The following is a 25,600-nucleotide window of genomic DNA, read 5'->3' on the forward strand; positions in this document are numbered from 1 at the left end:
CACACACACACACACGTATATATTATTCGCGCACAGACGAAGTATATCTAAGCTTCCTATTTAATCCATATTAATTAACACCCAGTGTTATTCTATGAGTTACGATAAGAATATTATGGACACTTAAATTCAATAAAAACTCTTAATTGGCATCACGGTTTTATATTGTCATTTTCTCTTTCTTCCTTTATAAAAAAAGCTGAATTAGAAAAATTGTTATACAATATCCACCTGCCGATTACCCCCCTCCCATCGCCTCTTTTTTGGTGTTATATTAAACTAGCTTCAATGTTGTTGGAACCATAAAGAGACGAGATATCGCTTTTTGGTATATTCTGACAGGTGAGGGAGATGAGATTATGATAATTTTCTCCATCTACTGATAATGGCTTTGTCTTGTATTGACATTTAGTGTACATTAAAGAATCGTCTTTTTATTTGATCTAACTAGCGTTTTCTAAGTTAATTCTTCGTAATTCCTGAATCCAGACTTATTGAGTGAACTTGGACAGGTAATACATATGTTGGTCATACTGTAATAACGTCCAACGACTCAGGTGGGCTGGAATTATAATAGCTATTGCTGTTACATTGAAGTAACGTCAACATTCGGGATATATATATTATATAATATTTCTCAATCAGTCTGGTTTATATATATATATTATATAATCTTCCCCAGTCAGTCTGGATTTTATACATACATATATATATATATATATATATATATATATATAAAATCTTAGTCAGTCTGGACTGGAAAATTTAACATGTGTTTAATGAAGATTTATTGAAGTAAACAGAACTCTATTCTGTTGAATAATTTACCTCATCTACGCCCCAAAGAGTCGAGTGACCCAGCGATATTCACTGCATGTCACCCAACTCTGGCGAGAGAAGGAATCAGTGCTTGGTCGTATCCCGCTCGAAAATTGTACTTTAATAAAGCCATTGTTTGTTCTACAATATTGTGTGTGGATGAACGTTTGTGCAAAAGTAAATAATGTATGCATCGTTTTCGATCAAAATTAGCTTTTTGGAAGAAAATCCTGATAGCCACACAATCTCGTTTTTCCTCTTATAATTCCATTTGTGTGTAAGACAGTCGTAATACAAGTTCATTAGTGCATGTCAATTTCACTTACAACCCAAAGCTAATTCATAACCACGTCTCTCCATTTTCTCTCTCAAGACAACAATAATTTGATATAAATAAAAAAAATGTGGTTGATTAAAGAAGAGAAAACTGCAGTTTTACTCCGGCCTTCTGCAAGAAATATTCTGATTCACTCCAATCTTATGTTATTGTAACTATCTCTTCGCCATCCTATCGCAATGTGGATTAGGAAAGTTCTCATAGAGTACATAACTATTTAGTTGTCTTAGCTTTTTTTGTAAGCTTATGAACTTACTATTAATCTACTTTAATCCATAGCTTAGCAGATTTTCCCTTTGTCTCCCCCCCCCCCCGCCAGCTTTGTTATTTTGCACTCTAACCTCCCCGACCAAATCTGTTTAAATGTTTCGAACTGTGAACAGAATTTTTTTCCGAGATATAAACCATTTTTTTTTCATTAATACTTAAAATTATATTGAGTTACTTTCGACCCAAAGAAAACGTTCAGAAGAGTCACTGTTAAAATGTTTTTGGTAAACAAGTCTACTGTGCATATTTGTGTTTGCATATGTATTATATGAAAAGCATTGAGCTAAATAATTTTCGCACACAACTAATTTTAGCAATGCCAGTTTTACTTAGAACCAGGGCCTGATGTATGTATAAGCTAGGACCCAGCCCCGCCTCCTCAAGCATTGAAGTCTCCTAAAACTTGGAGTGAAAAATGTTTTTAAATCAAATGATTTATAATTTTTCTTATCCAGTAGAGTTTTTTAAATTATCGTGCCCTATTTTTAGTTTATTGATCCCGTTTATATTTAAAAAGCTATTAAGAATGATATACTTGTGATCCACCAAGGCCTTGGGTTTTGATTCAATAATTCTTACCACCCCCCCCTTTTTTTTTTTTGCTTATGGACTCCCCTTGATTCCTATTTTACTTGGGTGGACCCCCATAGCCATTTGATGTATTTTTATAATTCGCACAAAGTGCGACGGGCTGCGATTGTGGCTGTCAGGCACAGGTCCACAGGCTACGATTGTGGCCCAGATAGATGCATTTAATTTAAGGGGGTTTGTTTAGGTCTAATATCCAAACGCTCCGATACCCCCCCCCCCGAATGCAGGAGGACTAATAGTTCAACTTATGACTTTTCACATGATATAAAACTTGCCACCATTATATACTAAGATGTGGCGATCTTACGGTATGAGTCCTAAATATCGGCCTTTTCCATAAGAAGTGTCTTCGGCGATCTTTACCAAAGATCGGCCTTTTCCGTAACACGCGCATGATCTTCACTACGGGGTTAGGGTTTTAGTGTCAGGGTTAGATCGCCTAAGATGTTTTTTATGCGTGCATGGTAGTCTCATTTTTATAAAATGTCCTCAGCAGTCCATGCTATGTGGGTAATATGATGTTAGGAATAATATAGAAATTTAAAATATTTTGTGTATTGTTGAGGTGTAAGCAATTTATTGCACAGATTTTTAAAAAATCTTATATGGACTCCCAAAGGTCATATAGACCCCGGTTGAGAACCACTGCGTTAGCCAAGCAAATGAATATGGCAACATTGTCAGAAACTGTCAGTGTTGACAGACATTGAAGTTATAGAATATGGAAAATTTAAAAAAAAAAAAACGAATTAAGAAAATTGATATGAAATTATAAGCGTTCTTTATAATTTACGTTATATTCAACGTTGTAAACATGTATACAGCTGAAAATGACAGGCAAAGTCTAAGGGTCCCCACTGGGTTTAAATCCGGCCCTGCTTATAACATTAGCAATATTAAACTAACAACTAATATTGGTTTAAAATTTTGACGCAAGACCGGTAATTTTGGGGGAGGTCGCAAGTCGATTACATTGACTCCAGTGTTCAACTGGTACTCATTTTTAATCGACCCCTGAAGGAGTGAAAGGCGAAGTCAACCTCGGCGGAATTTGAACTCGGAACGTAAAGATGGACGAAATGCCGCTAAGCGTTTTGTCCAACGCGCTAACAATTGTACCAGCTCGCCGCCTTACTAACAATTCATATTAAAGGTGGGGCGAGTTGGCATTTCGTTTGTCCCGAGGTCGACTTCACCTTTTCGTGGGTCGATAAAATAAATACCAGTTGAGCACTGGGGTCGATGTAATCGACTTATCTCTTCCCCTGAAATTGCTGGCCTTGTTCCAATATTTGAAACCAATAGTGTTAGTTGCGTGCGTTAAGTCGGTCAATAAGTCTTTTTGTAGAATATAGGAACATGTTCGTGCATGTTTGCTGAGTGTATATGTATGCATGTATGTATGTATGTATTGTTCGTTAATGGGAAGGAAACATCTTTCGTTGTGACACTCAATACATAAGGTTACAAGAGTGTTGTGTTTTTTTTTAATACTCTCTGAAAGAACACATTACGACTGTTTGATAAAGTCGCTAGGTTGAAACAGCTGTAACGTACGTGGTCTCTTGAATGAAGAATAATTGTGTGTGTGTAAATAGAGGTGCAGGCATGGTTGTACAGTTAGGAAATTTGCTTTCCAATCACTTTCTTGGTGTTCAGTTCCACTGTGCAGCACCAAGTGTCTATTGTAGCACCCAAACTGTCTAATATCTTGTAAGTGATTTTAATAGACGAAAACTGGAAGAAACGCATCGTATGTGTGTGTTTACATTCGCGCTCTATGAAAATGGCTAAACTTGGAGCAGAGTTGTTGCTTCTCATGACAGCGAATGCTCCGCTTGCTTGAGATAAGATTCCTTACTTGAAAAACACGTAAGAGTTCACGATAGGAAGAGTATCCGGTTGTAAAACATTGCTTCCATAGTATATAACTTGTGCTAGTGAGGAAAAATGATTATACAGAAGTGTACATACGACCGACTTTGTTTCTTCATAGTCTTCAGAAAAATAGTTATCTTTTAATGAAAATTTCTGCAAATACCTTTTAGATGGCATAGATTTCGATTATATCGGAATTTAATGTGTAAAAAAATAATTGGTGGATGCACATATATACATACTGAAACATGTCATTTTTTTTTTTTTTTTTTTCCAAAATTCCAACCTTCCTTTTGTAGGTATATATGTGAATCAGTACGTATGTATGTGTGTGCCCATCAACTTTTTATTTATTTTTTCCACTTGTAATCTACACCATTTATTTTCCTCAAAGTATGAGAAAGCAAAGTTGTTGTACACACACACGTGTGGGGAAAACTGAGCAAGAGGTTCTTGGTGTACTCTACTTTAATTTCATGGTTGTGAAAGTTACTCTATAGGATAGATGGAGGTAATTGTCATTGTGTCTCTGTATTTGTGTCCTTCAGCAAGATACTCAATTCTCCTTATACTAAATTAGTCTATTATTAAAACTCTACAAGTTTGTATAGATACAGGAATCACACATGCACATTAAAAAAAAAACCCTTTCATTTGTGACTGTGTGGTAAGTAGTTTGCATCCCAACCACATGGTTTTGGATTCAATCCCACCGTGTGGCACCTTGAGCAAGTGTCTTCTGTAGCCTCAGCCCAACCAAAGCCTTGTAAGTGGATTTGGTAAATCAAAAGAAGCCCATTTGTGTGTGTGGTTGTCAAGTGGTAATGAGCGGGGCACAGACACAGACAGTGTCGGTGTGCTTATGTCCCTGTAACTTAGCAGTTCAGCAAAGGAGACAAGGAGACTGATAGAATAAGTATGAAACTTAAATTAAAAAAAAAATGTACTGGGGCTGTTTCATTTGACTGAAAATTCTTCAAGGTAGTGCCCCAGCATGGCCACAATCAAATGACTGAAACCAGTCATATAAAAGATAAGATGAAATTCACTTATCTTGATCTAAGTTTGATGGGATTGTTGTTACACAACTCATCTTTATTCCTTTCAACTGTTGCTATCTAAATTTTGTGATCCTGACCCCATTGATAGGATTACATACAAAGAATTCTCTACCTGGTTGCTCAGCCTGCTATAAATACTAGCTAAATGTTCCTCAGATGGCACCCTGCCATCTTAGAAAAGGTTATGCTGAATTCCCTGCACTTTGGAAGAAAGATGGAATGGTTTCAGAATACTTTTGGATTACAGCGGAACAATAGCATTTCTCTACCTAGCTGCTCCTCTTCCTCCACCCTATGAAAAAATATCCTCCATCTACTGGTGAACTTTATTCTGTTTCTTACTATACACCCCCAACCCCTCTGCTTCTTGATAAATAAAAATTTAAAAATCCAAACAATAAATAAACAATTGTAGTCTTTGGACTGATAGATGATAATGTGTTTATGTCACATGCATAGCACACACACACGCACACACACGCACACACCACAGGGAGCACGAGTTCATTATATAATCGGTATTGGTAGAGACTGTTTTCTGTACGGTTATTCATCTTGTCTTGGTTTTTGCAAGCAAAGATTTACAAATGAGTCTGTCCACATCTGTTGCAAGCTTGTTGATTCCCAATTAGTCCAATTCAAAACGGACAGGCATGAGTGCAGGGTCTTCATGAGATGGCTGGTCATTAGAGAAGGTTGGTCATCAGGGTTGGTCATGGTATTCTTGTTTTTACTGAATTTTTCTCTTGTCTCCAAGGATGGTCGTGCAGTTACCTTCAGAGGAGTCCATTGCCTAGTGGACAGTGAAATGCCAGGCTTCATAGTCATTGGAAAGAACAGTCCATGGCAATGATGAACGTGGCAGGCACAGGGAGATTTCTTTAAGGAATCCATGCACCTTTTCTTTGTTGCTCTTCTATCATGGTGACCAGGAGAGAGTTTTCCCGTACAGTGTGATCTTTTAAGTCAATTATCCTCCATCTTGGCGTTGTCCTGCTCGGTGTATCTGTTTTGTTATCAGAGTTGCTTTGATGTTAGTGACCTTCACTTTCTCTAGGATCTTGATGTTAGGAACATAGTTAATCCAGTGGGTGTCGAAGATGATGCACAGGTAGTGTTGATGAAATTGCTCAACAAGTTGTAGATAGTGCCAATGGATAACCACTTTACAAAGTACTGGTGCTATATTTTAATGTGGTATCAACACTAGGGAGGTTGTCATGTCCTCAGCTAGACTGAATAGGTCTCCTGATCCTATGTTGCCTCTGTTCATATGCCAATCACTTAACAGAACGTACTGGGTGCATTTTATTTTGGCCTTAGCACCAGAGGTTGCTCCATCTTCTGCTAGATGAAACCGTTTTCCCTGTTCTGATTATTTAAGGCAAATGTGACCAGTAGGATGATTATTGTTGTAATATTGCACCATTGTAATGATTTTTACTTCTAAATAGGATCAGATTGGAAGTTGGCCTAACTGCATTTCTAGATCTCTTCATTCTGACCACTCAAATGGATATAAGTTCAGATCCCTGAAATCTGCTTTACCAAGATATTTTCTGAACGATAGAGCTTTCACAAATATAAAACAAAATTTCTTGGTCCTGGCTCTTTAATAAACTGTTTTGAGTGTTTTTCAAGATTGTTATAACTGGTTATCCATAAGAATTTCTTTACTTTTGGGTAGTACTTGAAACTTTCACTTATAATATTGTGTTGGAATATGTTGAGTTTACTGTCAAACATTAACAGTTTTCTTAAAACTTTAATACTTTTTATTTGGATGCCATGAAAACTTCTATGAAACCAGAATTACTAAGTCAATCAATGATTTAACTGACTAAAGTAAAGCTCCATGATTTTCATATCAAAAGTTTGAATCATTTCATCTCAAACAAATACTGTCAGTGTATTTTGTTGTATATAAGACTACTGTAAAAGAAAATTGATTTCTTGTTTGACATTAAGGACATCCAGCCATAGAAATCATGCCAAAGCAGACAGTGGAGCATAAGTTGTCATGTGACTCATAGGACCCTGACAAACCATCCAATCCATGACAGTAAGGAAGATGGACATTAAATGATGATGCAAATCCTGTCAGCTATCAAAATGGTTTTTTGTCACAACTCTAATCACATCCTCAAAATATTTAACCCTTTAGCTTTGAAACTGGCCAGATCTGGTCTCTTACACTTATCCTACATTGTTATTCTGAAAATAAACAATCTCATCATCGAAATTTTGAAGCTACAAGATAATGCATGATTAATAGAATAAATATTAAATGTGAATAAATATTACATTTGACAAAATAATCTGAATGCTAAAGGTTTAAAGCATGTTCTTGCACACAGCATTTGTTGTGTAAAATTATGGATGATCAATGCATCTGTAATTTGCTTTACAAATTCAACATTTTGGCCTACCATATTAGCTGAGACTGTTTTAGATAAAAATGTCGTGTGAAACATTTCAACAATACTGCCTTTCTTGTTGTATTTTGAGGCATATTCTCTAACTGTAATTATCTCCTCATAAATAGGATGTCTGAAAATATCGGCCAATAATTAAAAGCAAACTCAAGTTAATATCACGATCTGATCTGGACAAAGAAAGTCACGGGAATTTAAGTGGTTTTCAAATTGACGTTGCATGTTGACATTCATTTTCATAACTTTGTCTTGGATATTTCTGCGTATTGCTAACTCATTCATGCACAGTAATGACGAATTAAAGAAGCTTTTGTTAAATGTACACCATTTTTATCTCGTGACTGTCATAAGGCCACTATTATAAACTCACCATTACTTAGTGATTTTTTTTTTTTTCCCCCATGGATGACAAACTCAGTGAAATACTAAAAGCTTGCAATTACTAAATGAAAAGTTCTCTAGGAGTGGTTTTCCTTTTTTTTTTTACATCCCAATTTCTTACAAATTTTTCCTTGCGTAAACAACTTCATCTCCCTTATTAACAATGTGATAGCTGACAGGATTTGCATCATCATCATTTAATGTCCATCTTCCATACTGTGGTTAGATTGGATGGTTTGACAGAATCCTATGAGTCACATGACTACATTATGCTCCACTGTCTGTCTGCTTTGGCATGATTTCTACGGCTGGATGTCCTTGACGTCAAACAAGAAATCAATTTTAATTATCTTGTTTTTTTTAATTTGATTTTTCTGATTAACAGTTATGATTATGATTCATCATCATTTAATGCCCACTTTTCCATGCTTGCATGGATCAGACAGACTTTGTTGATGCAAATTTTTCTACAGCCAGATACCCTTTCTATCTCCAACTCTCACCTGTTTCCAGGTAAAGTAATGTTTCCCCCCAGTTAGACCTGTTTTACACTGAAGACAAACAACCTCGCTTGTATGACAGTGATGCTCATTTGCAACCATTACATGATGTCGAGATAAGGGTACACATGCATCTATGATAGTCGCCTTTCAGTTTCTTATTTCTTTACTGCCCACAAGGGGCTACGCACAGAAGGGACAAACGGATTAAGTCGATTATATCGACCCCAGTGCATAACTGGTACTTATTTAATCGACCCCGAAAGGATGAAAGGCAAAGTCTGCCTCGGCGGAATTTGAACTCAGAACTTCGTGGCAGACGAAATACCGTTAAGCATTTTGCCCAGCGTGCTAACGTTTCTTATTTCTTTATTGCTCACTAGGGGCTAAACATAGAAGGGACAGACAAAGGTATTAAGTCGATTACATTGACCCCAGTGCGTAAGTGGTACTTAATTCATCGACCCCGAAAGGATGAAAGGCAAAGTCGGCCTTGGCGGAATTTGAACTCAGAACGTAGTGGCAGACAAAATACCGCTAAGCATTTTGCCCAGCGTGCTCACGTTTCTGCCAGCTCACCCCCTTCAGTTTCTATTTACAAAATCCACTTGCAAGGCTTTGATCAGCTCAACTCTATAATTAAAGACTGTTGTCTAAAGTGCCACATGGTGGGATTGACCCTGAGACCACATGGTTAGGAAGCAACCTTCTTCACCACACAGCCATGCCTGTACCTATGATTGAATTCAGAAAGTGTGTGAAAGAATGGAAAAAAAAATCTTAGAATCGTACACTTGACACATTACATATTGTAGACTGAGTTAGCAGTTTAATTTGTAAGAATTTTTTTTTTAATTTATGGGTTGGAATATAGAATACTATTTCATTAGACATTGAAAAATAAAATTTTTTGACTGTTAAACATTTAAAAATTCTTTAAATTTTTGAACTTTCTATATCAATTTTTTTTTTTTTTTTAAGTCCATGTGTCCACTAAAAATGTGCTACATTTTACTATTGACAGATATGGTATAGAGTCACCATCATTGGTGAGAAGTATTATGTTACGTGGTATATAGCTGGATAGTGAGGGTGTGTAGCTTAGTGATGTGGTTTCAATCCCTAGACCTGGCAGTGTGTTGTGTCTTTAAGCAAGGCACTTCATTTTACATTGCTTCAGTCTACTCACCTGAAAATAAGTACCAGCCGGGTGCTGATGCAGTTCTCTCCAGTTGTCACATCTTAGATATTCTGTTGTGTGAAGTGACAACTGAGAAGCAGTGTTGAGCTGGAATATGGCCATTATCTAGACTTGTCCAAGAGATATGGTTCTTAATTATGTTGTTACTTTGCTACATTTTGTCATATCAGTCCTTCTTTTACAAGAGAGTACTTCACTGAAGTCCAGTGCCATTATAGTAATGGTTTCGTGGCATAGTTTAGACCTCCTTGGTCTAATGTTCCCTAAATAACACTTAAAGTAACAATTTCTCATAGCTGTTATCCTGTAAATATATCTGTTGTGATTATCTTGTGTTTTATCACACAACATTTTAATAGTCTTTAATTATCTTTAAATGACACATCAGTTTAATATTTAACATTCTGTAATTAAATATGATTATCATTATCTTTTAATGCCTATTTTCCAGGCTGGCATGAGTCAACAATGTAACAATTAAATCCAATTAATTAATGATGGTTAAAGTTGCTGCTGTATTTTCATATCTCAGTGTTGGATATATAATTTAACAAAGCAGGGGGAGAAGAAAGCATTTATATCATGCAATATGATTACTATTACATGAGACTCAATGCTCACAGTGAACTGCTAGCCAATCCGAACTGCCAATCGCTCAAAGTTCTTTATTTTATAACAGTGAGTCAATCCACCTTTAGTCACTTGTGGGGGTGGTCGGAATGTTTATAATTGTTTATAATTTTGATAACTATTGCTTTGAGTTTAAATTCTTCAAAGGTCAGCTCAGCATTTTTAGTAGATTTTGTGACCAGTTAGATAAATATCAGTTACATCAACAAGGTTCCTGTCTAAACATTAAAGACTAAAAAAAGTAGAAAGTATAACAATGCTGTTTGTTGCCATTCCTTTTGTTTTACAAGTTAGATTCTAATTGTCAATATTGAATCTTTGAACTTGAAAGAATTTTCATGTAAAATCTCTAAATTTTGAAGCAGTTGCAAAATTTATGCAAATTTGCAGATGTTAGAGCACCAGTTGCGTGCTCGTTGCATTTGTTGCAGCTCTTTGTGTTTTGAGATCAAATCCTGCCAAAAGACCACTTTCTTCCTTTTACAGTCAATAAAGAACCAGCCAAGGGCAGTAAAATGGTGGAATTGTTTTAGTATCAAGCGAAATGACTTGCAGGATTTGTTCCAGTTCTTGACATTGTGTTCAATTTCTGTCATTGGTACAACAACCTCATTTGGTAATTAGGGCATAATTTGATTGAGCAAGAAGCGAGGGAAGCGGCAGAATTAGATCCGATTTCACAAAGTTATGACTTCAGGAGGAAATAACACTAGAGACAAGATGCTCAGCTGACTCTATTCATCATGACAGAACTTGGTGTTGCTTCTGCTATCATTACCATGGTATCAAGGTTTGAAGACAGGACTTGGCTTCGGGTGATAAGCCTGTCCAATGTTTGACAAAACAGCATCTTGGTGGCATCAATAAAATAAGTGAATCCTGTCGAAAAGGAGATAAATTCTACACTAGAAAAATGAAAAGGTTTTTTTTACAAAATATTTTGTTACAGTTTACTTTTTATACTTTTAATAATTATGAGGTGGAAGGGCAAATGTCTTGAGTATGAGGAGTGGGGGAGATACTGTAGGGTCATTGATTTCAGAGTTAGAAGGACTTTATATAGTGTAGATCGTTGCCAGTGCCCCTGGACTGGCTCTTGTGCGGGTGGCACATAAAATACACCATTTGAGCGTGGCCATTGCCAGTACCGCCTGACTGGCCTCATGCGGGTAGCACGTAAAAGCACCCACTACACTCTCTGAGTGGTTGGCGTTAGGAAGGGCATCCAGCTGTAGAAACTCTGCCAAATCAGATTGGAGCCTGGTATAGCCATCCGGTTTCACCAGTCCTCAGTCGAATCGTCCAACCCATGCTAGCATGGAAAGCGGACGTTAAACGATGAACAATGTTAATTTATAAAAACAAACAAGTTGATATACAATGGAGGTCATGAACCTGTGTGTGTATTAAGTCTTTCAGTTGAATTGATAACAGTTGCACATGCATATATTAATTAGGTTAATTGTTGATTGCAATTTGTGGTTTTATTGAAATTTGTTTCTAATCTTAAGTCTTTGTTGCCGTATCTACCCTTTCATGCCATTGGTTACAGTCAGTTGAAATGCTTGAGGTTTTTTTCTTTTTCTTCATTGGCATGCTAAAGTATGCACAAGCAATTAGTGGAAAGTAAATATAAGTATTGATAATATATCAAGTCACCGTTTTCATAAATTCTCTACTGATAGAGATTATTATCATCATCAAAACAGATAAAGTTTTCTCATTTAGCCATTTAGCATAGAGTATGAAACACTGTGATGGTGTAGTTGACAGACTTTGATATGTACTGGCTATATGCAACTAATGCAGTCTAAATTAGATTTAGACATAGTTTCATTTTTTGAACTGAAATTTGTAAATGTGGGGGCAAGCGAAAACGAAATTATGATGGCACCTGTGCCCAGCGTCGCCTTCCTGGCACTTGTGCCGGTGGCACCTGTAAACATTCGACCGAGATCGTTGCCAGTGCCGCTGGACTGGCTCCTGTGCAGGTGGCACGTAAAATAAACCGTTTTGAGCATGGCCGTTGCCAGTACTGCCTGACTGATTTTCGTGCCGGTGACACATAAAAGCACCCACTACACTCTTGGAGTGGTTGGCGTTAGGAAGGGCATCCAGCTGTAGAAACTCTGCCAAATCAGATTGGAGCCTGGTGTAGCCATCTGGTTCACCAGTCCTCAATCAAATTGTCCAACCCATGCTAGCATGGAAAGCGGACGTTAAACGATGATGATGATGATGAAGAGTAATCTCTGTAATTGATAGATTTCATGGTGTGAGTGGCCTTGTTTCAGCTGTTTAAAGCAGGAGACACGTCCTATGGGAGAATGACTTGTTAGCGTAGATATCTTTTGAAGATCTAGTCATCTATTCTTCACAAGGTGAACCAAGGGAAATAACTGAAATGGACCAAAGACATAAATTTACATGCCAGGTTAGGAGAGATGCACTGTATGACATTTGTAAAAACCTTCTCAATTAACATAATGTTATTGTTAATGATTCTTTAAAAAAAAAAGGGAGATAATCTTAAAGTTCATATATTTTATGTGTTGGCATAGGTCACAGGCATTCAGATTATCAGGACATTGCTTTGCAGCCAGACACCTTTCCTATCACTAATCCTTACTTAGTTTTCAAGCCAGAAAATGATTTGACAGGATTTTGTCAGCAAACTTCATTGTTCATTGCTTTCTTCATACAAAGAGTAATAGATATTCTGAAGCACACAGGATAGACTTTTGTACAGTTGCCATCTAACAAATTCACTAACAAGTATTGCTCAGTTTGGGCTTTAACAGAAGATGCTCACCTAGTGTGCCATGCAGTAGGACGGAACCCAAAAGTTAGGTGCAGCTATGATTGTGTGGTTAAGTTTGTTTCCCAACCACATGGTTTCAGGATCAGTCTGACTGTATGGAACCTTGAGCAAGTGTCTTTTACTATATCGCCAAACCAGTCAAAGCTTTGTAAGTGGGTCTGGTGGACAGAAACTGAAAAAAAGGCGGCGAGCTGGCAGAATCGATAGCACGCCGGGCGAAATGCTTAGTGGTATTTTCTCTGCCGTTACGTTCTGAGTTCAAATTCCGCCGAGGTCGACTTTGCCTTTCATCCTTTCGGGGTCGATAAATTAAGTACCAGTTATGCACTGGGGGACGATGTAATTGACTTAATCCCTTTGTCTGTCCTTGTTTGTCCCCTCTGTGTGTAGCCCCTTGTGGGCAATACAGAAATAAGAAACTGAAAAAAAATCCTGCTCTGTATGTATATGTGTGTACAATTACAAGTATGTCTACGCTACTATGTACTTCACATCACATGGTAATTGTAAATTAGTATCACCATAAAAAGCAGTGACATTTGTTTCCAATCCTCCATGAAAACCTACATAACCATGGGGAAATATTACCTTACTAGAAACCAGGTGAGTTAGCAACAAGGGGATCCTGTTGTAAAAAGTCTGCCTCAATGAATTCCATCTGACCCATGCAAGCATGAGAAATTGGTTGTTAAAATGATGTGATTGTGTGTGTGTGTGTGTGTGTTAATTGGGATTGGAATGTTCAATACGTCAATGACCATCAGTTTCATCCTCATGTAGGACTCATTAGCTGAGATTGTCTGGGCTGAAATGAAAGTGTTATAGTAATTCATTGTATGACCTTGAATCTATCTGTAACAACTTTTTAACTCTGTCTCAAGATAAACATTTACAAATACATTATATCAAGATGAAAGTCAAGTTTCAGATACACTACTAACATGTAAATCGGTCGAGAATTCTGAACATTAAAAGGACTTATCTCCTTGTATTTTAATTGTAAAAATGGTTTTGTCAGAAACCTATATTAATTTTGTATGTGAAAATATACAGCATTACTTTCTTTTCACTTTCTTCCAGATCGTAAACACCTAGACAAAGGTTTTGCCTGCTAATTGCATGGATAGCCTCAGTTTTCAGTTCATTGCATTACACACACAAATACGTGTGTGCGTGAGAGAGAGACTTTATATCCTGTGTGCATTTAGTATAGAGGATCGTCGTCATCATTATTTAACGTCCGTCTTCCATGCATACATGGGTGGGATGGTTGACAGGAGCCGGCTAGGAATAAAAAATACTCCAGGCTATACATTGCCAGATCAGATTGGAGCCTGGTGCAGCCTCTGGCTTTCCAGACCTCAGTCAAACCATCCAACCTATGCCAGCATGGAAAACGGACATTAAACGATGATGATGATTATAGCTATAAGTTATCTCTATTTGTTTACTCTTGTGTTGTTACTTACAATAAGCTGGTGGGTTCCCAAGCAGTATTTGTTTTTGATACTGTTCATACTGCCAGATTAAATAATACTGCCCAGGTGTCAAAACAATAGTGATATCCATTTGAGCGGCTGATGAGGGGAATGCGCATACATAGTGCTCAGTTGTGAATTTCTTATGTCTTAGTCTCGTTATTCTGGGTTGTCCGTCAATCTTGGTGGATGCGCAATGGCCCAGTGGTTAGGGCAGCAGACTCGCGGTCGTAGGATCGCGGTTTTGATTCCCAGACCGGGCGTTGTGAGTGTTTATTAAGCGAAAACACCTAAAGCTCCACAAGGCTCCAGCAGGGGATGGTGGCGAACCCTGCTGTACTCTTTCACCACAACTTTCTCTCACTCTTACTTCCTGTTTCTATTGTACCTGTATTTCAAAGGGCCAGCCTTGTCACACTCTGTGTTATGCTGAATCTCCCCGTAACTATGTTGAGGGTACACATGTCTGTGGAGTGCTCAGCCACTTGCACGTTAATTTCATGAGCAGGCTGTTCTGTTGATCGGATCAACTGGAACCTTCTACGTCATAATCGATGGAGTGCCAACCACCTTCAATCTTGGAAAGTCTTTGTGGATTCATAGTTTGTGGGGGATTGCTTGCTTTGTATTGTTTGGCTTTCTTCATAGGTAACTATCAATGCTTAGATAGTGGTGTCTAGTTTTGGGAGGTACTTATGGCACTTGTGTGTTTTAGAGCTAACCAAAGCCTTGTGAATGGATTTGGTAGATGGAAATTGAAAAATGCCCATTGTGTGTGTTAGTGCCTCCTTGTTTTAGCATCACATGATAAATGTAAATGAGCATTGCCATAAAAGCATTCTGGTTCATTTTTAATCCTCCTTGGAAGCCTGTCCAGCCATGGATTAATGTTATTTGGAAAGGGGTAAGAGTTGGCAACATGAAGGGCATCTGGCCATAGAAAATGTGCCTCGACAAATTCTATCTGACCCATGCAAGCATGAAAGTGTTCATTGAAGCACTGTTTGTGGGGAGGGGGTTTACTCTTCTACCTACTATAAAATATGCTTCTTTGAGGAGTTCTAACAAAACCAAAAGACATCTCCATTGCTTTCATTGACTTTAAAGATGATCTACTTACATCTTCATTTAGGTTTGCCTAAAATGCCAATTAGCTGATCTAACTGCAATTAATCTGCTTACTTTTAGATTTTAAATATATATATATAGATGGGTCTCATTTGTGTAATTTACATGCAGTTAATAGGGGGAAAAAACTGTATACAAATCTTACTTATGCATGGTTTTATTGAAAGTTTCTTAAATCTACAAATATTTTTTCCAGACAGCTTTATCTTTTCTCCATAATAACACAATATACAAAGATATTTGAGCTTGTGAAATTATTACTTTTCCACTAATTCTTATCGCACATACACCATAGATTAGAAACATTTACATCATACTTGCTGATACACATTCCTGTATCCTGTTGACCTATTTATATAAAATATCTGGTTTTATTATTCTAGTTGTTTAACCCCAGACCAACCGCTATTGAACATTCCTGCTATAATCATTCTCTCTTTTTCAATATGAGTGGCTGTGTGGTAAGTAGCTTCCTTACCAACCACATGGTTTCAGGTTCAGTCCCACTGCGTGGCACCTTGGGCAAGTGTCTTCTACTATAGCCTCGGGCCGACCAAAGCCTTGTGAGTGGATTTGGTAGACGGAAACTGAAAGAAGCTCGTCGTATATATGTATGTATGTGTTTGTGTGTCTGTGTTTGTCCCCCCAACATCGCTTGACAACCGATGCTGGTGTGTTTACGTCCCCATAACTTAGCAATTCAGCAAAAGAGACCGATAGAATAAGTACTAGGCTTACAAAGAATAAGTCCTGGGGTCGATTTGCTCTACTAAAGGCAGTGCTCCAGCATGGCCACAGTCAAATGACTGAAACAAGTAAAAGAGTAAAGAGTAAGAGTATGTTCCAGTATTTTTTAAACTTTTTATTTTTTTTTTTTGAACAGTCCTCTCATTTTGAACTCAACTTAACTGCTATGTTGAGCAGCTTATGCGGCCATAGAGGCTTCCTCATTTCTTTGTGTTGTAATTTTGTATAATTAATAGCTACAATGTATTTCAGTTTTAAAGCAAGCTTTTGCCAACTCTCCAAACAAGTCAAAATGTTTAATCTTTTAAATCACTATAAAGAAATTATCCGATATCTGTTAATGTGATAACTTGTTGTTTTCCACTTAGACTGGTAACCTAATTTGGCTTGTAACATTCCACTGTCTTTGAAAAATATTTCCAGCTCCATCTAATAAGTTCTTTGATTATTGGTTTCAAATTTTGGCATGAGGCCATCAATTCTTGGGGTTGGGGTAAAATCACCATTTGAGCATGATCGTTATCAGCGTCGCCTTACTGGCACGTGAACAAAACATTCGAGCAAGGTCGTTGCCAGTGCCGCTGGACTGACTCCTGTGCAGGTGGCATGTAAAAGGCACCATTTGAGCATGGCCGTTGCCAGTACCGCCAGACTGGACCTCGTATCGGTGGCACGTAAAAGCAGCCACTACACTCTTGGAGTGGTTGGCATTAGGAAAGGCATCCAGCTGTAGAAAGTCTGCCAGATCAGAAGGAGCCTGGTGCAGCCATCTGGTTCGCCAGTCCTCAGTCAAATCGTCCAACCCATGCTAGCATGGAAAGTGAACGTTAAACGATGATGATGATGATGTATGTGTGTGTATGTGTATATATATATATATATGATGATGATGATGATGATGATGATATATATATAAACACACTGTGTTTAGATATATACACAAAAACAGTGTATAGATAGATATATACATGCTCATACACAATCTGTGTAGATATATGGACACACATAGTGTTTATGGGCGCACACTGTGTGTATAGATATACACACACACACACTGTATAGATACACACACACACACACACACACACACACACACACACACACACACACACACACTGTATGTATAGATACACACCCCTATACACACAATGTATAGATATACATGCGCACACACACACACACTGTATGCATAGATACACACACACACACACACACACACACTGGATGCATAGATATACACACACACACACACTGTATGTATAGACATATATACACATGTGCGCAACATATACACAGGCTTCTTTCATTTTCCATCTACCAAATCCACTCACAAAGGCTGTAGTAGAAGGCACTCATCCAAGGTGCCACACAGTAGGATTGAACTCAGAACCATGTTTTTGGATCACAACCATTCCTGATAGTAACTATACTATTTACCACTTCCCTGCCTATCATTATGACCATATAATGCACATGGCTGGATTCACTAAGTTACGTGGTGCAAAGACCATGTTCTGTGTGTGAAGTTGTTTGGTTTTGTTTTTGAAGTTTTTGCTCAAAAATATCAAATTTTGGGGGAAATGTTTTATGTAATATCTGCCTTATTTTTGTACCATCATTATCATGTTAGGTCAGAATTTAGTTGTATGTCAGTCATAGTGGGGAGAGAGAGAGAGAGAGAGAGAGAGTAGTTCTCATAAATTGGATTTCAACAACAGTTTACTATTGCTGCTGCTGCTGCTGCTGCTGCTGCTACTACTACTACTACTACTATCACCACCGCCACCGCCAGGATAAGCTTGACTGATATAATCTGATTGATTTGCATACGGAAAGAGGGTTGTAAACCTAATTGTATGTTTGACAAATGACTGATAATGGAACCAGTCACCGCTAGTTCAATTATTACCACCGTCACTACTATCATCACCACACTATGAACAACAATGGCACACTACCACTGAAAGATCAAAGTATTGGTGTTTAGAGGAGCTGTTTATGTTTTTTTTTTATTGCCCACAAGGGGCTAAACATAGAGGGGACAAACAAGGACAAAGGGATTAAGTCGATTACATCGACCCCCAGTGCGTAACTGGTACTTAATTTATCGACCCCGAAAGGATGAAAGGTGAAGTCGACCTCGGCGGAATTTGAACTCAGAACATAGCGGCAGACGAAATACCGCTAAGCATTTCGCCCGGCGTGCTAACGTTTCTGCCAGCTCGACGCCTTATTAGAGGAGCTGTTTATTCCTGCTTGAACCATCCATGATGTCACTGCTTTATAAATATCATGACATAAGTTTGATAGAAACTCGACTGCTGCATCATCATCACTGTTCGCTCAATTGCCTTTATCTTATTCAAGAAGGACAGGCAGTTTCTTCCCTATCTGGTGGCAGCTGTGTGGAGGCGCAATGGCCCAGTGGTTAGGGCAGCGGACTCGCGGTCATAGGATCGCGGTTTAGATTCCCAGACCGGGGCGTCATGTATGTTTATTGAGCGAAAACACCTAAAGCTCCACGAGGCTCCAGCAGGGCATGGTGGCGAACCCTGCTGTAATCTTGTACCGCAACTTTCTCTCACTCTCCCTTCCTGTTTCTGTTGTGCCTGTAATTCAAAGGGTCAGCCTTGTCACACTGTGTCATGCTGAATCTCCCCGAGAACTATGTTAAGGGTACAGGTGTCTGTGGAGTGCTCAGCCACTTACACGTTAATTTCACGAGCAGGCTGTTCCGTTGATCGGATCAACTGGAACCCTCGATGTCATAAGCGACGGAGTGCCAACAACAACGGTGGCAGCTGTGGTAAAAAAGAAGCCTTTTCATATTGTGTGTTGGACAAAATGAAAGGGTTTTCTTCAGCTAAGCCCTTATTTCCAGGTTTCTCTTTGAGAAGAGGGCAAGGTTGAAAAATAGATGCTTCTCTAAATTCGCTGAATGATCGGTGAGAGTGACAACTATGGCTCAAGTGAATGGGGCTTCTCTTAGTATGCTTTGGTAGGTCTAGATGACTCCCAGACTTTTGATGTTCAATTCTCTGTAAGTCCACCACCACCACCTCCCCATTTCTTTCCCCTCGTTATTTGTGGCTTCTGCAGTTTTGCCTTTCATTTGGGAGTCAATGTAAAAAAAAAAAGTACTGTTTATGTAGGGGGTATGTGCACGATGTGACTGACCCCCCCCCCCTTCTGGATTTGTGCCAAAATTTGAAACGGTTAAGATGCCAAGCATTTCTTCCAGTTCTTTACCTTCTGTACTCAAATGCATTCAATGACAACTTTGCTTTTCAATCTTTCAGGGGCAATAAAATAACCATCAATTGAGCTGGGGATGGGGGTCAGTGTAATAAACTTGCCTCACTCCTCAAAATTGTTGATCATGTGCTTATAGTAGAAGGAATCCTTATACCATGAGCTGAAGTAATTTATCATTTTTAAATGTGATTTACCACAGTTTAATATTGGTTTCAAATTTTGGCACAAGGCCAGCAGTTTCGGCGCAGTGGAGGGCAAGTCGATTACATCAACTCCAGTGTTCAGCTGATTCTTTATTTTATCGACCCCCCCCCCCAAAAGGATGAAAGGCAAAGTTGATTGACCTCAGTGAGATTTGAACTCAGAACGGTCAATATATTGTCCGGCATGCTAATGATTCTGCCAGCTCACCGTCTTGCAACAGTTAAATATCATAGAAATGAAATCAAATAAACTCATCAAAATAAGTCTTGGTAAATTTTATTGATTTACATTTGTTAAAACTGTTCAAATGATATATCTTTGTTTGTTTTTTTCCATTATTTTTTTTCTACTTCCTGTTTGGTTTCTCTGTTTATAAATTCAGTATTGATCCATCCTTGTCTTCAAGTTTTGGCAGATTTTTAGATTTTACATATTTCACCAAATTTATTATCAGCATCTTCCATCTCTGACTGAATATTAAATCATTTATCAAAGTTTAATAATAAATAACTGAATAAACAAATGTTGCTGTTTATCAGGTCAGTCCTGATACTACATTCAAAGGCATTTTAGCCACACCCATCCCATGGTATCCAGATACCTTCTCAAAGGAAGAAATTGGATAGTGTAGTTTGGGATATAGTGTAAGACATTGTTTGTAGCTGTTATTTCTAGCAGGTTGTGTGACTATTTTGAAGCTTCCTTTGTGGATAGTAAACAAGGGTTGTTTATATACCATGCTTGTGTGTGTCTGTGTGTCCATATATGTGCGTTGGATATTCTGCAAGTAAGCTGTATATGTGTACATCTAATGCAGTACTACCCTTCTGCAGTGCTACGTATTTTCTGCCTCTTGTCCAGATCTCATTGAATCAATACACTGTTGATTCTGCTACGCTATTGTCAGTCGACTTACTACGACGAACCAGTCAAACTGTCCAATGTTAGTTGTTCTCAAGCTATTCTTGATGTTGTTGCTGGCTAGCTGTGTGCTGGTGTTCGATGTTTACGGGGATCATTCAACAACATGACCCCGTGTCACACTCTGAAGCCTGGGCTTGGCACCTTCTTGTGCGAACATGTTCTCGAAGAGATGGTAATTTCGTACGATATCCTCTGCTTTGCAAAAAAAAAAAAACAACCACCTCCACCACCACCACTAGTAACATTACACCAACATCACTGCAATCACTAACCACCAAAGGGACCTTATGTGGTCACTCAACTTGCTTGAAATAGCAGCCAAATCTCCTTGAAATCTCATCCTATTGTTTTCAATAAGGAACAAGATATAAGAGAAGATGGATTTTCATGATTGGAAAGGTTTCTGATTATTGGTCATCTTGATCAGGTTTAAGTTGGGAGCTAAACCACAACATTACTGTCACCACCATCGGTACAATCCTTGACAAATTGTCCCCCCCCCAAAAAAAAACAACAAAAAATATACAATAACTCCCAAGTTTGCCTTCTTGCCATTCCTTTGTATATTAATGTCAACTGTAACTGGATAGGTTTCTGATATTGTACATTGAATATTTCTAAACTTCCATAGTTATTGCAGATTTCTGTTATATTTGGTTCACTCACATGTTTAAACCCCCTTGTCTTTGTATTGTCACAAACAGGCCCTTAGCAATCCTGTACAATTCTTCCCATCTGGCTGCTCTGTAAAATCATAACAGCTACTGCTATATGATATATATCATACATAATATACATATATATATATATATATATATATATATATATTATTTTGTATGTATATTCTTGCATGTATATAAATTACACACATACATTTTGGTTAAATCAAACTCTCTGTATATATTTAGTTTTTTTCTTAGCATCTATTCACGTCACTGCTATAAATAAATATTTTTTTGCTTCTTTACCAAATTCTAAATATAAATTTTTTTTTTGTTTTAATTATAATTTTTGTTTTTTTATTTCTTTCTACTATATCTGTGTTTTTCATTAATAACAGTAATTAGTTTGAATTTTTGTGAACTATTCAGTTACTGTCCTATTTGGTGGTTGTAATTCGATACAAATCGAAGGCTGATGTGTAAATAATGTGTTTATACTCCCAGATTTCAGTACATTTGTCGTTGCTGTTGCAACGGTGTGTTTATCGATAACTCTTGATGGACTGTTATCACTAACAAAATTGTATCTGTATGTGGGGGGGGGGGGGGGGATGGCGGTTTTTGTTCTGGTTTTTTTTTTTGTATTTGTGATTCTGTGTGCGGGGCCTCTGTTTAGTTTGAAATGTTTTCATTCAGCTGTTTCCAGAGCTTTCTATGCAATTTTATATTTTATAATTGCACCACCACCTCCACGCAAACACACATACACACAGTGTGTGTGTGTGTGTGTTATATTAAATCAATGGTTTTCTCGTCTCGATTATTGTTCTCACTGTTTCAGCTGTGCATGGTCCAGCCGAATGTAGTGGAAACTACAATCAAGACGAGGTTGCCATTCCAACTCATACAGATAAAAAGTCTCAGAAATATAGAATTTTTTATATAATACATAAACTCTCTCTATTGAAGAATCATGCTTGAAATGTCATTTTCTCTCTAAGTTTTCTATCAAAAGTTTCACTGATCGTGAAATTGACTTTTGTTTTTCCTGTTTTTGATGTATGTGTGTACATATATATGTACATATGTATATATATATATATATATGCATATGTATATATATATGAACTTTGTTTCCTTTCTCCTTGCTAGACTGCAGCAGCCATTCTGTTCTATGGTGGTGCTTGGATTTTCAAAACTTACCATCATTTTGATCAACTGACCACAGCCAATATTACCCTCATCCCAGCCAGTATCATAATTGGTGTTGGCATCATATTATTTATCATTGGACTTCTGGGAATTGTCGCTGCTGGCAAAGAAAACCGATGGCTTCTTGCAGCGGTAAGTTTATTTCTTTATTACCATGTTGTTATCATGCTGGCAGATGTGTTAATTATATTTGACTGTATTTCAGTTTTCCTATTTAAATCTCTGGTATGTTAAAATATATATATATATATATATATATCATCATCATCATTTAACGTCCGCTTTCCATGCTAGCAGGGTTGGACGATTTGACTGAGGACTGGTGGAGCCCGAAGGCTACACCAGGCTCCAATCTGATTTGGCAGAGTTTCTACAGCTGGATGCCCTTCCTAACGCCAACCACTAAGAATGATTGGTGCTCTTTTTGTTCATAAAGTGAGTTAGATGCATAAAACTATTTGTTCTTAACATGAAGTACTTGATAGTGTCTTGATATTCTTTTCTACTCTGGGCACAAGATCTACCGCAGTGTGCAACTGGTGCTTAATTTATTTACCCCCAAAAGGATGAAAAGCAAAGTCGACCTTGGTGGAATTTGAACTCAGAACGTAAAGACAGACGAAATACCTCTAAGCATTTTGTTTGGCATGCTAACATTTCTGCCAGCTCGCCGCTTTTGCAGTGTCTTGATATTAAGACAGAACAGATATACAAAGATACTTATATTTACACAAAACCTATCTTGCATCAAAGTAACACTGCCGACTAATATGAAGATTTTATATATATATATATGTGGTGGGGTGGGGGGCACACATGCCCACACAAATATACACAGTTATATACTCATAAGGTTGATAAACCTATGCATGTCAATGAGAATTAATATACTAACCCACTTCTGCTTAATTAATCTTTTTCATAGTTCACTAATTAACTGATAAAAAGAATTATTCTTTTATAAGGCAAAGTTGTTTTGTTTTTTTGGCCTTTTTTTTTTATAGTCTTATGACAATTGACAATGGATTAATTGGAAGTGTAATTGAGTAATAGAGAGTTGTTGTGTGTGAAATGCTGATGTCACTCCACTTGGAATTAAATCGATTATGAGGTTCCTTAGAAAGTCACTCAAAAGTCAAGAAAACATCATTGCATTCTATTCCCACTAAATATGAGTGGCACTCAATCAATTTTTAAAATATTGAAGGATTTAATAAAATAACTTTGTCGATACCAAGATGGTATTCAGAACATTAATTCACATGACGTTTTGATAGGTTTTAGTTTAGATTACATTAAAACAGAATTTGTGTCACAGAACGATGGGCAGTTTCAGACAAGTTGGTATCAAAAGGTTTACATTGATACAGTATATCTCTGATGGAAGCTTGTTGATCATACCAACAGTTCTTCTTTACATTTTATTCTGGTTGTTTCCTGCTGGTGTCAATGATGAGTCAACTTTATTTCAATCTTCTACTGTTAACAACTGACAAATAAACAAACCTTATCTTGCTGAGTGTCCTTTTTGTTTCCTCTCTCACACACAATCTTCTCGACTTTGTGACACAATGGAAATCAAACGGTGCTGATTGTGATATGTAGTGATGGATCTGCCAAGGACACAGGCATGGTCGAGAAGTTTGCTTTCCAACTACATGGCTTCAGGTGCAGTCCCATTCTGTGACACCTTGGGCTAGTGTCTTCTATAGTCCTGGGCTAACCAAAGCCTTGTGAGTGGATTTGGTAGACAGAAACCGAAGAATCTCATTGCATGTGTGTGGTGTTATTTTTCTAATGTCCACTCATTACATTTTCATGGGTTGGATGGAGTTTCTTGAGGCAGATTTTCTCTGGACAGATGTCCTTGTTGCTGACCTTCGTGTGTATGAAGTAATATTTCCCTATGACCAGCCTTGATTCTGCAGAATATTGGAATTGAATGGTACAGCTTGTATAACGGTGACACTCGTTTATAACTATCCTCCAATGTCAAGACAAGGGGATTCATATTCACACATACACCACAGTGAGCTTCTTTCAGCTTTTTTTTACCAAGACCACTCACCATACGTATGTGTGTGGGTTTCCCTCATGTCCACTGGTCTGTAAACAATGGCTTCCTACCAGTGCCATTGGCTTGCAGTCCGTCAGAAATGATATCTGAGCTTCCTAACATTCCTCAACATGTGTGATCTTTGTAAACAAAAGGCACCTCAAATTGTGTTGTTTGTTTCCAGTTCACTGTATAGAATATGTCTGAGCTGTTATTTGTGCAATACTCAGAGAGATTATTACCTCACTTGGACATAAGTGAAGGTTGATGACAGGAAGAGCATCCGACCAGAGGAAAAACTCTGCCTCAATGCACTCATGTCTGATCCATGCAAGCATGGTAGACGTTAGACAATAATGATGGATCTGTCAATCTGTGATATATGATGGTGGAATTCTCTCCATTGAGAACAATGTATGAACATTTTCTTGTTCAATCATCTGAATGAGTTACTCATTCAGTTAGTATGTGAACTGGCTGAGTATCCCATAGGTATAACTGAATCATTGTGACATGGTTGGACCTTCAAAATACCCAGTTTCACTCACGAGGTTTGGGTCTTCCCAAATCTGTGATAATGGACATTTGCCTAAGATTCCAGACAGTGGGATCAAACTCAGTTCCTCATGGTAGCAAACTGAATTTTTTAACCTCTCAGTCATGCTTGTATCTGCATATGTGCGCATACTTGTTTGTGCTTTCATTTTTATACCCATTTTCCCATGTTGCAGTTCAACCAGTCCACTTTGCCCCTTGATAAGTGTGTTCTACTCAAGTCATAAGATCAAGGTTCCTATTTGCAGATGGGGTGATACATTGTGTTCTTGAGTAAAATGCTTTGATTCAAATTGCTCCCCCAGTCACTTGTATACCATGAGAATTGGATTAAGCTCTGGCTTTTTGAGACCAAGCGCTTATGACAAATTTATATCTAAGAATCTGTTACATAAATATGATTGATGTATTGTTTTACACCTGGATACTCTTCCTGTTGTTAACCCTTACCTGTT

General features: G+C 37.8%; 1 protein-coding gene across 2 annotated transcripts in view; it reads left to right on the forward strand.

The window, feature by feature from the left end:
- LOC106878523 (tetraspanin-36) overlaps positions 1 to 25,600 on the forward strand; it is a 42,825-nt gene that overhangs the window by 2,310 nt on the left and 14,915 nt on the right. The window contains exons 1-2 of one of the 2 annotated variants that reach the window (XM_014927756.3): positions 20,352 to 20,832; positions 22,475 to 22,666. In XM_014927756.3, the coding sequence (XP_014783242.1) occupies positions 20,764 to 20,832; positions 22,475 to 22,666 (261 nt within the window). In that variant the 5' untranslated portion in view covers positions 20,352 to 20,763. Of the gene's footprint in view, positions 1 to 20,351; positions 20,833 to 22,474; positions 22,667 to 25,600 lie in introns of those variants that run through there. The other variant, XM_014927763.3, reaches the window with a different exon arrangement.

This window comes from Octopus bimaculoides, chromosome 15, assembly GCF_046866305.1.
Source record: "Octopus bimaculoides isolate indiv1 chromosome 15, ASM4686630v1, whole genome shotgun sequence".
In the NCBI taxonomy this organism is placed as follows: Eukaryota; Metazoa; Mollusca; class Cephalopoda; order Octopoda; family Octopodidae; genus Octopus; species Octopus bimaculoides.